Source organism: Taeniopygia guttata, chromosome 4A (assembly GCF_048771995.1).
Source record: "Taeniopygia guttata chromosome 4A, bTaeGut7.mat, whole genome shotgun sequence".
In the NCBI taxonomy this organism is placed as follows: domain Eukaryota; kingdom Metazoa; phylum Chordata; class Aves; order Passeriformes; family Estrildidae; genus Taeniopygia; species Taeniopygia guttata.
Window position 1 is genome coordinate 12,213,532 of NC_133029.1, and position 15,564 is coordinate 12,229,095.

General features: G+C 52.5%; 1 protein-coding gene across 1 annotated transcript in view; it reads left to right on the top strand.

Moving 5' to 3' along the window:
• The first annotated feature begins 286 nt into the window (after nucleotides 1–286).
• Nucleotides 287–15,564, top strand: part of CD99L2 (CD99 molecule like 2) — a 29,793-nt gene continuing 14,515 nt past the window's right edge. The window contains exon 1 of the mRNA XM_030272681.4: nucleotides 287–665. Coding sequence (XP_030128541.3) covers nucleotides 590–665 — 76 coding nt within the window. The 5' untranslated portion in view covers nucleotides 287–589. The remainder of the gene's footprint in view (nucleotides 666–15,564) is intronic.

The window sequence follows — 15,564 nt, forward strand, 5'->3', positions numbered from 1 at the left end:
GCGGCCGATGTAACCTGGTGTCCATGGGTCCCGCTCCGATGGGGCCTTTGGGCTGGAGACCTCCAGAGGTCGCTTCCAGCCAACAATTCCATAGCTCCGTAACCTCCACGTTAAATACTTGGCAGTAAAGGGTGAAACTGCAGCAGCTCCCTCCCCCGTACTCGCGTACTTTCCCTGGAGCAGGGCACAGCGCCCAGCCGCACCACCGCCACTGCCAGCACTGCGCGGCCTCCCAGCGGGAGCCGCGGGCCCTGCCCGGGCCACACGGGCTCCCAGCGTGGGGTGACGGACGGCGGGGCCCGGCAGCCGCAGCCCCGGCCCCTCCCTCCTTCCCGTCGGGAACAGCAGATTCCCGCTCGGGGCAGCAGATGCGGAGCTGACGCCGGCAGAAGGATGCGCGCCGGGGACACGTTTTGGGCGAGAGGAAAAGGCCGGCAGGTGCGGGGCCGGGGCTCGGCCGTCCGGCTCCTCGCAGACACCCCCGGGCTGCGCGGGGCCGGGGCGGGGGCGCGGCCCGGCGCGGAGGGCGGAGCGCCCGCCCCTGACGGCCGCGTCCCGCCCCGGCGGAGAAGGAGCGAGCCCGCGGCAGATGCAGCCGTGCCGCGCCATGGCCGGCCGCCGCCTCCTGGGGCTGCTGCTGGCCTTCGCCGCGCTGCTGGGCGCAGGTAGGGCGGCCCGGGCCGGGCTCGGGGAGAGGGGCCCGGGGGAGAGGGGCCCGGGGTGCGTTGTGCTGTGCCGTGCTGTGCCGTGCCGTGCTGTGCGCATGATCGCGGCGCCGGGCTCGGCCCAGGAACGGCGGACCCCCGCCCCCGGCCGGGCCCCCGCGGGATGCTCCCCCCGCGGGATGCAGGCGTGGTTGCCCCCTCGCCCTGGGGGCTTCTCGGGCTGGACAGTGTCCCGGTAGCACGGAGCCTGCCCCGGGGGGCTCACGGGGCCGGGGAGATGCGCCCCGAGGCGGGGCCGCGGCGGGGAGGGCGCGCCCCGGGGATCGGCCCGGGGAGGGGGCTGCGCCCTCCGGCCGCGCCCTGCGCAGACACCCCGACTCCGCAGCGGATGGCGGGGTGCCAGCCTGTGCACCAGGCCCGGGCCGCAGACCATCCTTGTCCCCCCTCCTCCTCCCGACCCGCGCCCCGGGCTCTGCCCGCCCCCGTCCCCCTCTCCCGGCTCCCCCGCTGCCCGCGGGGCCGGTCCCGCGGCGGTACCCACGGGCAGGGCGGCTCCAGCCCGCCTTAGGTGACAGTGCTGTGACGGGCGCATCTCGGAGCGCAGCGTCTGCCTTCCGGTAACAGTGTTACTGCGGGGCTTGAGAAGCGCGATGCTGCAGGTATAAAGCTCTGGAGCAGCCTGGGGCTCAGTTAATCCTAGACAGAGGTAGCCATGGAGTCTCCACGATAGGAGTTTCGGTTTTCTCTCTGCTGGCTGAGCTGTTGGATTAGCAGATTCTCGGTGTGACCCAAATTTGTCGGGCTGATGGTTGTATTCTCACTCTTTTTTTGTCCCAGTGTTATTTCTGCAGATCAGAACAGTCTAACCCAGAAATCGTTCCCAGATGAGCAGTAATAGGAAGGAAAAAAAAAATATCCTGGTTTTAGAAGGGTGGGGAGGAAGACCTTAAGACCAATGCAAGTTTACCACAACTCTTTGTCTCCTTAAAAAAAAAAAAAACCCAACAGTACTTTTAAAAAGCTGTGTGTTTGAATTGCAAAGAAACGTCCTTCTAAAGGTTATACAGAGAAAATAGTCAACAATTACGTAAAAAGCCTCAGGAAAGTTTTTCGAAACAAAATCTGCTATTAAGTAGGAGGCATCTGGCAAGCACAGACCGGTTAGAAGATACCAGCATCAAAGCAGATAGCGAACTGAAACCCAGGCAGATCTTGCTGTTGGAATTCGGTTTTCCATGAGTCAGCCTGGAATTTGTTTGTTTGCATTTGGTATCTACCTGTTTGTGTTACACCTGGAATGGTAACAGCGTGGTACAGAGTTGCTTATGCTGACCAGGTTAGCGGCTGCATTTTTAATTAATGGGTATCAGTTTGACAGGCTGAGCTCAGATGGTGCATAAAATCTTGATTTTAGGTTAAAAAAAATCTGATTAGTCAGTATTAAAGCTGTTCGTATTTTGTGTTTTTCACAGTGTGGGTAAACAAAAATGCTGTTCTGTTTCATTTTGGAGCTCTTGGGCTGCAGAGTCCAGCTCTTAAATATCCTTGGCTGTGTTTGTATCAAAATGAATTTCACTGAAACATTCATAAATCATTCCTGCCAGCGTGAGGCTTCACAGGTAATTGAACAGCATTAAGTTTGTCTCCTCTCTGAATGGCTTTGAATTGCCTCTCCGTGGCACTCACAGTGCTGCTCTTGCCTGCGCTCCGTGCAGAGCCGGGCGGACACGGGACACGCGGGACACGCGGGACACACCAACCGAGGTGCTGCTGTGCGGCCTCTCCGCGTGGCCTCCGCTTCCTCCCGCTGTGTTCCGGCTCTCCCGTGGGTGGCTGCCTGCTCCTCCCCGCCCTCCTCTCCCAAATGTGTTGGAGTAGCTTTGCAGCGCCCTGAGAGAGCCTTGGGAGCCCTTCCCCACCGGAGCACTGAACTGGCCTTTTGGGTACCAGCACAACCTCCCTGCCATCACCCTGTACCCACGGGAAAAGAGCAGGTGGTGGCAAGGCAGTGGGTTTTCAAGGCAGGGCATTCTGTGATATTTCTTCAGAACAGCAGCAATAGAAATCACACTTCTTCATTGCCTCTATTCCCTGGTGTTTTGGGGTTTTTTTTCCCTTCTTGTTCAGAAGCAGTTACTCCAGTAGTGCTGAAGACAGGCTGTGGACAGCCCAGTCTCTTGGAAGCTCAGAGATTTACAAATTACCAAGAACTAAGAATAACAAACAACAAAAGCAGTACCTAGCGTGATTCCTGCAACTGTGGTCCAGCTCCACTACTGACACAAGACTGATGTGTGTGTTGTCTGTGACTGTCCAGTAAAGCAGGAGCAAACTTCACTTTTAAATTGGAAAAAATGGCTTTGGGTTTTTCTTTGATCAAATTCTAGTGCATTTCCCTTCATTAATGGCTGTGTGCTTCAGTGCCCTATCTGGGCTGTCAGATACAGCTGTGCCACATCTGTCTGTGCCTCCAAGCTGCCTCTGCCCACAGCCCATCTGCCTGTGGCTGCAGTGCTGGAAACAGGCATTGCTTGTAGGGCCCCAAGTTTGGTCAGTGCTATAAACTGCCCTATTCCCAGTGTGCTGGGGGGCAGAGGCATTAAAGTATTTTGAGACGATGGAGAAAACCAAACACCCACAAAGCCTATTGGCTGTAGCCAGGGGCAAGCATTCCATATGCCAGCACCTTGCATGGTGCTTTAAATTCACAGATCTGTGACTTTTCCAGAATGTAGCTATGTTTCATGTTTGTGAGTCATCCAGGGTTAGCCACATGCTTATGGAAAACAGTACGAGTCGAGCAAGAAACTTAAAACTCTTGTTGTTTTCCCTTCTCCTGTCCGCAGTGTCATAAGCCAGCACAGAAATGCATTGATGGTTTTCTCTGAAAGCTGGCAAAGCTGACATCCAAGGGCTTTTTGGAGGGATCACAAGGTTTCCTCTCGCAGGCCAGGCAGAAGGGGCACGAGCAGTTTTTGTGCTTTACGTTTTGTAAGAAAAGGGTGAAGAAAAGCTTCACTCGCAAACGCCGATTAGAGCAGCTGGGCGAGTCCTCCAGAGCTGCCACCGCAGCACTGCCCAGCTGTGTTGTCACCGTGGCTTCATAGGCAGCATGTCCCCGATCTCCTCTCCTCTGGAGCGTGGCTGCCAGCCCCCAGCAGCAATTGCAGCAGTCCCCTCAGTGTGGGGACAACACTGCCCAGCACAGCCACTCTGTGTGACTGTGCACAGATGGCTGCGGTCACTGCGGGCGCCTCCCCTGCACTGGCTCCACACCACAGTGCCCAGCGGAGAAAGCAGAGAGGAGCCGTCTCTTTTCCAGATGTTTTTAAGGTGTCTGGCCTCTGTTTTGCACTGGGCAGCTGTGGATGCAGCTGGCAGAAAAGGGGTGCCAGTGCCAAGTGACCCTGTGGCTCTGTGTCCCATCACTTGCCAGGGTCACTCACCATGGATGCTCCAGAAGAGTTGCAGGAAGGAATTATTTGGAGTAGAAGAGAAAGTCTGGGTTTGGCATTGTTGTCTAAACTAAAGGAGATAGCAGCATTGTATAAAGCTGCTAAAAATCTTTGTTATAATACATTATTGTGTTATTAAAGTTATAATTACCAGGTATCAGTGGCGAGTCAAAGTAATACATTTAAAGAATAATTTTTACATAGATAATGTCTTTAGTGTGTATGAGAAAGCAGGATATACCAAATTGGTTTTCTTACAAATTATCTCTGATCTTTGAACACATATGCATTAATTAAATGTGCCATGCTCAGATATTTATGTACATAGTTGTGGAAATAATTAATTTGCATGGTTCTACTTAGAATTTTTTTCTTCTACCAGCCTAGTGATAAACATGCTTGGAAATGGCAGTTTAACTCTTGAGTTTTTTCCCCCTCTACAAAAATGTGATTTTTTTCCTTACATCTGTTGCAAACATTTCAGCCCTTAAAGCACATAAAACAGAAGTGTCTATTGATCTCCTGAGCTGACTAGAATAAACTTTTAAAACTACTCTGTTTAAACCTGAATTTGTTTTCTTCTTGGAAGAATATCCTCTGGAGGTTTAAGGCATTAACTTTACGATTAACTAAAGGAAAAAATGGGGTTTTATTAGACATTGCTTCTGAAGCCACTCTAATAACAAAACAGATGCTTGATAAACTGCATAACACTGATGGCAAAGAGAAAAGCTTTGCAATAATTCCTTTGCAAGTTGATTGATACAATTCACAATCAGTGGAAGTGCTCAAATAGAGGAAAGTGGAAGAAGATGAACGTGGCACATCAAAATGTAGCACATGAAAAGACTTTGAAAGAGAAACTTCAAAGTTGGGGATCCAGATGCTGGAGTAACTAGCTGTGATTTAGGATGTGATCACGGGAACGTGACTGCTGAGGGAACGCTTTTGAGAAGAAAACAGAGTCCTGATACAAGCCCAGTAGCCATGGCAAAGAGAGAGGTGAGTGCTGCCTCTGCACTCACAGGGATTGCAGTGAAGCTGCTCAGGGTCAGCTTTGGGTTTGATCTGTGAGCTCAACCTGCTGGTGTGATGGAGGTGAAGTTAATGCTAATACATATTTATGAAACTGCCTTGTAGTCATTCCAAAATCCTTTTCCTTTGCTTTTCAACCTTGTCTAGAAAACCCAGAAACTTATGGTGGAGAAGAACTGGGGCCACAAGCAGAAAGCTGATGCTGAGTGTTAGCTTTGTTTCCCAACCACGTGAGCAGCGTCTCCAGGGAAGGAGATGGCCAGGTTGCTGTAGGGATGTGGTGTGGTCACCATGTACATGTGTAAAAAAACCAAAGCAAGCAAAACCAGAAGCATTGGCAAGATTTTGGAGATGGTGGCTCATGTGGTGACTCAGAATTGTTGCAGCTTCACCTAGCACATTTTCTCACCCTGGAAGTTTTTTGGCCAGAGAATCACAGAGTCAATTAGGTCAGAAAAGACCTGACACCAAAGACCAACATGTCAACCACGAAATGCAACTGAGTGCCAAGTCCAGTCTCTTAAACATCTCCAGGGACAGTGCCTCCGCCATCTCCTTGGGTAGTCCATTCCAATGTTTCATCACCCTTTCAGTGATGAAATTCCTCCTAAAGTGCAACCTAAAATCACCATGCAACCTTATGCCAGTGCAGTGCTGGGCAGAAGAGGTTGAATCCCCCCAAATCAAACCATCCCATCCAGCATGCTGCTTCCAGCCATGCAAGCCTGCTCTGAGCCCCCGCTTTGTGACCCAGGTGCTTCCACTGGGATGGGTGTTCAGCCTGGCCCACTCACCAGGCACCAGCTACTGCTGCTGGTGCCAGACCATCCCTTGTGCTGGCAAGAGACAGTGAGCCCATGCCATGCAGTTCTCTGTAATTATTTGAGGAAACTGGAATGTGTTATTTCCTACCACCATCCCCCCTCACCACCCCAGGACAGCACTGAGCTTTGAGCTCATTATACTTTAAACACCCACAGATTCCAAATGTGTCTTTCACCTCGTGCAGAAAATAGAGCTTTTTAAAGTGAGGTTAAACATATATTTGAAAAGATAGTGTATTCCTCCTTTCTTTTTTGTAATGATGGTCTTAACTGAGTTAATTACTTATACTTTCACAGAGAAAATCTCAGAACCACAACAGCTTACAGACAGTTTGGTCTGTAAGTGTTGGTGCTATTTCCTCTCCAAGTAGGGTCAGAGAGAGCAAGAGAGCTGTTGTGGACTTCTCTTTGAACTCACTGAGCACTTAGTTTTATGTTTAAATTATTTCATGCCACAGTAGTAGCAGAGTGCTCTGTTTATACAGCACTGGTCCCCTGGTGTTGGGGATGCAGCATGTGCTGGGCATGGGAAGCAGCAGAAGCTGGACACACACCCCAAACTCCCCTTTTCAGACTTCTCCAGAGTCCTGTGTGAAAGCAAGGAGCCAGACTCACCTTATTGAGAATAAGCTGTTGGAAAAGGCTGAGGGACGTGGCACAGCTTCCCTTGCTGTGGGCAAGCCAGGAGGGGTGGGCTCACAGCTGCTGGCTGGGTGGTTAAAAATCACCACCAGTTCCTGCACCACCTGCTCAAAATCATCTCCAGCAGATCTCTGTTGCTGCTTCCTACCTGGAGGGTGCAGCCCCCCACCTGCTGCTCTCCATGCTGGCTCCTGCCCTTGGCAGCAGCCCCAGGGATGCCCCAGGAGCAGCAGAGCCGGACTGGGAGCACAGTGGGAGTGTGGGTGGGTGAGGGGGCTGCAGCACAGGCTGGGGTCTCAGCCTGTCCCCAGTGACCCAACAGCCCAGGTTAGCCCGGGGAAGGGCTGTGGGAGGGCAGGAGCAGCAGTGGCCAGGGGAGCCCTGCAGTGCAGCTGTGGTTACAGGGCAGACAGATGCTCTCAGCCAGAGGGGCAGGCTGAGCTCCCCGTGCTCTCCCAGAGCCCTGCTCCATTTGTCTGCATTACCCGAGTCTTCAGTCCCGCTACTGCTCTGCTTCTGATTTTAAACAGCACAGTGTGACAGGGCCATCACATCCCAAGTGATGAACCAGCATTTTTACTGTGTAATTGCCTATTTACCTACTTTTAACTACAGCACCACCTCTTGTTCTTTATCTGATGAGAGCAATCTTTTCCACTGGGAGTCAGGTGATAAGCATTTAATCTCCTGCTTCAGTTTTCTTTGAGTTCCTGCATCACTGACTTCGTCATCAGCTGTTCCTCCACTGAGTTATGAACAAAATGCCTTCATGCCACAATTTGTTGTCTGGTTGATGAACAGGCATCTTTGGCAATAGACAAATTCATAGCCATTACTTAATGTGTAAGTAGAAATCATATGGGTAATGTGAATGTACATTATAATCTTTCTGGGTGGACAGCAGGCAGGAAAACATGGAAGCAGCTGTTGTGGTGTAATCCCAGCTGGCAACTCAGCCCCACACAGCCATTTGCTCACTCCCCCACGTCAGGATGGGGGAAAGAATTAGAAGGGTAAAAATTAGAAAACGGAGTGGGTTGGATGAAGGCAGTTTAACAGGCGAAGCAAACCAAGGGACTCATTCCCAATCCCATGGCAGGCAGTGCTCAGCCATCCCCAGGGCAGCAGGGCTGCAGCACCTGTAACAGTGACTTGGGAAGACAAACACCATCACTCCAAACATCCCCCATCCTCCTTCTCCCCACATTTACATGCTGAGCATGGTGCCATATTCTGGGATATGCCCTGGGTCAGCTGGGGTCAGCTGTCCTGGCTGTGTCCTCTCCCAGCCCCTTGTGGAGCCTCTTGCTGGTGGCTGAGGAGCAGGAAAGGCCTTGGCTCTGTGTTAGTGCTGCTCATGATAACAAAAACAGCCCTGAATTACCCACACTGTTCTCATCACAAATCCAAACCACAGCCCCATACCAGCTTCTATGAAGAAGATTGACTCTACCCCCACCCAAACCACCACATCCCCCAATTTTCAGCCCTGCAACCACAGTTACAGGAGGAAAAGGAACTTGCTGTGCTTTTGGACTTCCACTAGGAGTCACAAACCAAGCGAGCTGGGGTCCATGTCTCCCTCTCTGCCTGGTAAGGCTGGGTGAGAGCTGGGGGCAGTACACTTGGGCACAGGGAGTGCCAAGTTTGCCCCTGGGGTGGTTTCAGCTCAGATTCTGCTCCTGTCCCCACCAGCCTGCCCCTGACAGGGCTGGCTCTCAGCAGTGCTGCACCATCGTGTCTGTCTGGGGCAGCCAGGCTGGTGCCTGCTGGGCAGTGATCGTGGCACCCCCACCTCTCCCCTTCCCTTGCAGCCAGGGCAGTAATCCAGTTCTCCAGCAGCAGTCTGCACACAGCATCTGAAGGGGACAAACCTGAGCCAGGGTGACGCTGTTGTTTTTTTCCATCACTGAAAAGTCATTTTTAACCATTCTCTGTCCTGTGCAGTTGGTTCAGTGGTAATTTCCCCTTGGCCTCTTGCAAAGTGGTTGGGCTGGGAATAAAATAATGATGCTGTTTACAGCCTTCACTGTGTTCTTCCTTAAAAAATTCCCAAACAAACAGCAAGGAAGTGGAAAGGAAAACCAGCTCCCTTTCTTATAAGATACACCCTTAAGTTATTGAGGGCTCCACCTGGGGCATTTTTCTACTGTCCCAGGGAGATCAGAGATTTTCAGAGCTCCTGTAGGGGCTGAGACAGACTGAACTCTTCGTGCCCTCCGTAGTCCTTGGCTGCAATGTCCTGGTACCCACTCCAGGCACAGAAAGCTGGGCCTCACCCCATCCTCATCACAGATACAGAGCTGGGTTCAGGCATGCCCCAGAAGGGGAGGAACCTTAAATATTTCTGCTCTAAACCTTTCAGCCTTTTCCTCCGGGTGCAATTGATCTGGGACTAATTGAAAGGGTTTTGGCAGTGCTGTGGCAGAGCCCTCTTTGACACAAACCTCAAAGAACAGCTATCATATTAAAGTTGCTTAGAAAACATTACCTGCTCCATGCACTGAGATGGCAGAGAGCCCTGGAATCCTGGAAAGCTTTGAGTGCTTTGTTTCAAGTGGGGTCAGAGAGAGGATGCTGCTGTGGAGCCAGAGATGGGGCAGACCTGGCCAACAGCTGCCAACCCAAGGCATTTAATGGGAAACCCCCATACAAAGCCTTTCCTGGCTTCGGTCCTGCTGACCTTGATGGGGCTTTGCTTTCCCTCAGAGCTGTTCAGGGTTGCTGCTGGCACCTGGAGGTGTTTGTGTGTCTGTGGTAGGGACCCTCAGCTTTCAAGGGTTCCTTGCAGCGTCTCTGCCAGCCCCTGGTAAATAGGGTGGGCTCTGTGCAAGCAAGTTACCAGATGCAGCTGTTGGCAAAGATAAGTCAAGGGCACTTCCCTCTGGGGTTTTAAATCTTGCTGTGGAGGAGTGGAGAGGCTGTGCAAGAGAACAGCAGATGAGAAACTCCTCCATGCTGTGTGTTTTGTCTGGTGTCTGCAGAAGGACCCCTGGCAGCTCCCAGTATGGCTGTGTCAGCACAGACTGGGAGCCAGCTGCTCCCCCAGGGCTCTGGGACATGGCAGGGCATGCAGGGGGTGCTGCTTCTTTAGGTGCTTTGGGGGCAAGGGACGCCCTTTTGGCCCTGCCCTGCATCCTGGTGCCACTGATGGGAAGGAGCCTGGTGCAGGCTGGGTTTGCTGGTCACGTTTTCCTCACCAGCTCCATCACTCCTGCTGGGTGTAGAGCTTGTTGGATACCACTGCCAAATAATTTATCTTATTCCTAGTAAGCCTTGAAATCAAATTGCAGCAGACACCAGCTCCTCATGCAGCCACTGTGGCACACAGAGCCACGGTGCTGTCCTGTGCCTTGGAGCCCAGGTGAGGTGTGCTGTCCTGAGCTGAAGACTTCAGAGCTTGCGCTGGGGCTGGGCTGCGGCTCCTGCCCTGTCCCAGGGCACTGGCTGGAGGAAAGGGCAGAGCTGGGGCTGTCCTGGGGCTGAGGTTCCCAGCAGGGCCTGAGGGCAGTGTGGCTGCTGGAGCTGCAAGGGTCAGCACAGCAATCCCTGGCTGTAGTGGAGGCTTTTAGGCATTTCCCTTAATAGGTTTCAAACACAACTACCATCAGTCCCTCCACAAAGAGAAAGTCTTCATTATGCAAATTCTCATCTTAAAGCTTTATTCATGTGCTTCCTGGCAGGCTTTCCTTTAATCTCAAGAGTGAGATTGCTTGGAATTACCATACACCCTTGTTAATTGCATTAAAAAAAAAACTCAGCAGAGGTTGTTTTTGCCATAATCAAGAGTGATTTTTGATTAGTACTTCTGAAAATCAAAATGTTTCACTGAGAATAGAGAGCAAGGACAGCAGCATTCCCTCATCCCCTGCAAGGAGCAGGGGTCATCCCAGCTGGGAGAATGTGTCCCACTGCTCTTCAGTGGTCGTGCCCTGGGCTGGATTGCTGTATCCCCAAAATCAGCTGTTGGTCTCACTGCTGGGGTGAATGCAAGGAGCTGTTTCTCCCACACTTTGCTTCCCAGCAGAGCCCTTCCACCCCTTGCCCTGGCAGGCTGCTGGCAGCTTGTTTGTGCAGGGCAGCCAGTCTTCCCCAGCAGCAGCTGAGGAGATAAATTGGAAGTTCAAAGTGTGCTTTTCAGGAGGAGGTTTGTGCTGAGGCGGCAGCCTGGCCTCTCTGCAGGGAGCAGTGCAGCTGCACAGAAGCTGCCCTTGGCCGCCTGCTCCACTCTGGTAGTGCTGCCGCCAGAGACTGGCTGTGACACCCCAGCTCCGAGCAGCACTGCTCTCCCATCACACATGGAACTGTGTTTTGGCCTTAGCAGTCAGCAAGAATTTGGGATTTGCAAGTAAATTTCCAACCCATTTGGCTGTGGCTGGGGCCAGTGCCCGGACAGCAGTGGTGGAGGCATTGGTGAGTGTGAAGCTCTGCTCTGTCCTGGCTGGGATCTGCTCTGCCCTGGCCAGGGGTGTTGGGCTGTCACCTGCACCAGGAGAGGTCCCTGGACACTCAGTGCTGCCCCAGCTGCTGCAGGGCAGCCCCATCCTGCCCATGGAGGAGCAGCCGCTTGCTCCCCACAGACTCCTGGGGCTGAGTCTCTGCTGAATGGCAGAAACCCACTGCCAGGATGGAACCCAGAGCTGCAGCAGCACGGCTCTGCTCCCAAACCCTCCTTCCCCAGCGCCCTGCCCAGAGGTCCCAGCACAGCTGTGAGTGCCCATCCGTGTGTGCCAACATCATAACGTGGAGCCAAAGAGATGAGGTTGGTCACTGGGGATACCCTCTTGGCTACCACAGTACTTGCTTTCCTGCTTTCCTGCTGCTCCCCTGCCCGCTGCGTTGCTCCTGAGGTGGATGCAGTGCCCATCCAGCCTGCACCATAAGAGTCAGGCAGTTGGAATTACTTTCTGCTGCCCTTGTACCTGCTTTGCATTCTCCTGTAATCTCCTGGGCTGTCAATCTCGTACCGTCGCAGGCTCTCTACTCCCGGGGAAGCTAAACACATATATATTGCACAAAGAGATCCGTGGGCTGGCACTAAAAATGGAATACACCTCGCTCTGAGTGCTGCAGACAGCCTGGCAATATACTGGGTGTGAATTATGATACTGTAATTCAAGCTTTGTCAAACACAGGGGCTTAATTAGAATATATATATAATTGTAAAAACTAAAAAGCTGACGAGTACAATTGTGTGTTTGAGCTGCCTGCTACAGAAAATAATGAGGAGAGAATACATTAAGGCACAAAACCCTTCTACCTTCAAAGAGCAGCTAGCTCTGATTAAAAATACCCCCAGCAAGGCAAGAGGTGGGGGAGTCTGCAGTGCTGGCTCGGCCATAACTCTCACCCCTGTTCTACAGCTTCTGCTGGACACAGCTGCAGCCTTGAGGTCCCCCCACCTCCTGCCTCTGGCTTTGGGGGATTCATGTTGGGTGCCATGTGATGTCCCAGCTTGGTCTCTGTGGATTGCCAGATATAAAAATACAGAAAACATAGCTCATTTGCTATTCCCCCCTCACCATAGAGCTGCAGTCCCATGGGTGCTCCACTGCCCTTGGCTGGTGGCCCACGGGGCTGGAATTGCCCCCAGTTGCCCCAGGAGATGTGTGTTTTCTTCCAGCAGCCAAAGAGCAGAGTTCTTCCAAAGACCCCATGCAAGGATAGGGAAAAAATTGACCCAAACTAGCCTAGTCATCAACCCTGACAAGGACCCCATACTGATCCCCAGCTCTGAGCCCCCAGCAAAGGGGGTTTTGGGTACCACTGCTGCTGTGGCCCTGTAACAGGTTGTAGGTGGGGATGTCCTGTGGGGGAGGTGACATCTCAGGGCATGCACAACCCTGACTCTGCTTCATGGGCATTATAGACAAAACTCTGCTGCAGCTCAGCAGCGTGTGAGTGCTGATGTGTAGGAATGGGCCTCAAGGTCTCACGAGAAGTATAAACCCTTCCTGTGAAGCTACTCTGTGCTGTGCATGAATTCCCATCAGTGGCCTTTGGAATCCCCACTGCTGCAGTGACTGTGGAGCAGTGTCAGGGCCCCAGGAGCAAAGGGATTGCCCAGGACAGTGCAGGGAGTGGCAGGGCTGCCTCCAAAAAACTGCATGTGCCTGGGAAACACAAATACCAACAGATGGCGGGGTTTTCATTGTCTGGCCACAAAATACCAGATTTGTTACCACTTAACAACAGAGCAAAAGAATGAGGAGAGCATTCCAGTCTTACCAGTTGAAGCGAGCCGGGGAGTTCGTGTGGCTGTGATGGTTATTGATCTATAAAAGGTCTAATACATCTCTGCAACACCCTTTGCTTGAAATACATATGTTGTCAGCTTCAGTTAACTGGCAATCTATTGCTAATCCTTGCTAACGCCTAGGGGAAGCTGGAAAAGCATGTTGGTTTGCCACGGGCAGCGTTGGGAAGCCCTGGGTGATGGGCTGTGCCAAGCGCTGCTGCTCCGTGGGAAGTTTTACTGGGCAGTTCAGTGCATCCACAGTGTTCCCATCCCTCACTTAGCAACACTGCCACCTCTCCTGCCAGGGTAGGGAAAGCCCCCAGGATGCAGCTGCAGCCCAGGACTCTTCAGCAGTGTTGTTTGCCTCAGCCCCATGAGGATGGAGGGCCCTGAGCACCTTTATCCCCCTTGAACCCCTCATGTGCCAGCTGGCTCTTTGGAGAGTGGTTTTGAAGGGCATCCTCCTCTCATCCTGTGGGGAAAGTTGCCAAGGGAGGTGTCACCAAACGCAGGGAGGTTGTAAGTGCTTCTCAGCTGGCAGGTCCAGTGAGCCCCCCAAAACCAGGTGGAGGGAGCCCATTTTTCGGGACACTGCGTTCTCTGCCAGGCCCATGTCCCCGCTGTGGGGGCACCTCTGGGCAGCCCCACAAGACCCACAGCCCACACTGGAGGGTGTGAGCTGCACCCACCCACAGCTGCCCACGCCTCCCTTCGGTGTTTGGGCTCCTGCACTGCTGCCAGCCTGGGGAGGATGCACCAACACAGGGCTCAGCAAGTCAGTGCCTTAATAGTGACTTACTCCTGGAGAGCAGAGGGAGCGAGGGAGAGGGAAGGGAGGGCTCCTGGCGTGTTGATGTGAGTTGGTGCTGCCGCCACAGCCCTCCTGCCAGCTCACAGGGATGGAACATCTTCCTTCCTCGGGTTGGTAACGCTTCTCATCCCACCAGAGGTGTAACAGGGGTTTCCCCTTCCGTCTATTTTTAAGCATGCTTTTAAACAGAAAGGCAAAAATGATGGAGTCCTGTTAGTTCCTGAAAATCCAGTAAAGACTGGGGAAAGAGCCATTACGGGAAAGGAAGAGTGCACAAAACTGTTAGCCTGACAAGGCTGGGGCAGTTGGCCAGGACGATGGTGGGTGTGTTGAGTCTCAGCAGAGGTGTTGGTGGTTTGGCAGCCCCCCGTGCAAGCCCTGGAGCTGGGCAGGTGCTTTTCAGCACTGTGGATGGTCTCGCACATTTTTGACTTTGCTCCTTCGCACTGCCAGAACACTTGTTAACCCTGTGGCTTCACCTGGGCTGTCTCACAGTGCCAATATTTCACCAGCAATAAGGCCCAAGAGGGAAGGATTTTGGGGAGGGTGGAGAGAGGCATGGAGGGATGCTGAGGGAGGCTGAGGGTGGCAGACACTGCCCTGCTGTGCTGAGCAAGGGGCTCCTCCGCCTGCCTCTCCCTGTGGGTTTCACACAGGTTTTCCCTGCATTGCCTGCTGCTGGCCATTCCTCCAGGCTCGCAGGGAAGGGCTGGCATCATCCAGCTGGATGAGCAGCACAGCGTGGGCTGGGACACTCATTCTTCACACACCCCCTCCAGCAGCGCCTCATGTGAGCCTTGGCCGGGGGGAGAAGCCCACAGCGAGCTGCAGCCCTGCCCTGCACAGATCCCATCCATCGCCCTCAGGGCTGCTGGCTGCACTTTCACAGACAGGTGGGATGAGAGGTGATGTGTGAGTGAGTGGAACCGAGCTGCAGCTGCTGCAGTACTCAGTGACCACTCTCAGTGAAGTTTTTCACTGAAACGCTGATACCTGCTTTCTGATGGACTGGTGCCTTCCCATTGTTATTGTCCTTGTCAGTAAAGCTTTAAATTTATTCATGAAGCACGCTGGAGCTCAGGTGGCAATAGCTAAATCCATTTAGCAGTAGGAATAAGAGGAAAGCCATTTTAATGTTCTCTTGCAGTGCTGCAGTACTTAGCAAACCCAAAGGATATTAATTACTCAGCATGCTCCGAGATGTAAAAGCATGAATTTATCAAGACAAATACATTCAGAACTAGGGTAAGTCAACAGTAATTAATGCCATGCAAAAAAGAGACAGAGAAAGGAAGGATTAGCTGGCCCTGTTGCAGGAGAACATGATGTGGCCCTGAGTTATCCCTGAGATATGGGACTGGAGTTGTGGTGAGGCATCTCTGACAAAAAAATCTGCCTGTGCCTGTTAGGTATATCCCTGGGATGGGGATGGGGTTTTGTCCTGGTTCACATCAAGGCAGGATGATGCAGGCGGCCTCTGAAATGCTAAGTTGTGCTTGGCAGCCAGCAACAGCTTTTTTTATGCAAAGCCTTTGATGCTGGAAGGCACTTGAGAAGAAGAGGGGCATAGGGCTTTTTTGTTTGCCGCCGAATTTGTCTGCTCTGTCCCAATGTTTTCATGGTGTTTAGCAATCATATAATCATGAGCACAGCCAGAGATGAGTGGCAGCTCAAGAGATGAATTGGTAGGTTGTCCTTGACAAATTTAAGCATAACATGTGTCTTTATACCACATCCATTAGGGCAGACAAATGGAAAATCCAGAGATGGCTGCTCTGCATTTAACAGTCACAGCATTTGGAGAGGGCTGATGTCTTCCTTATCACCAGTGTTGGGTCAGGCTTGATAAAAAACAGCAAAAAATGAAAGCAATTGGAGCAAACAAGTCTAGCCA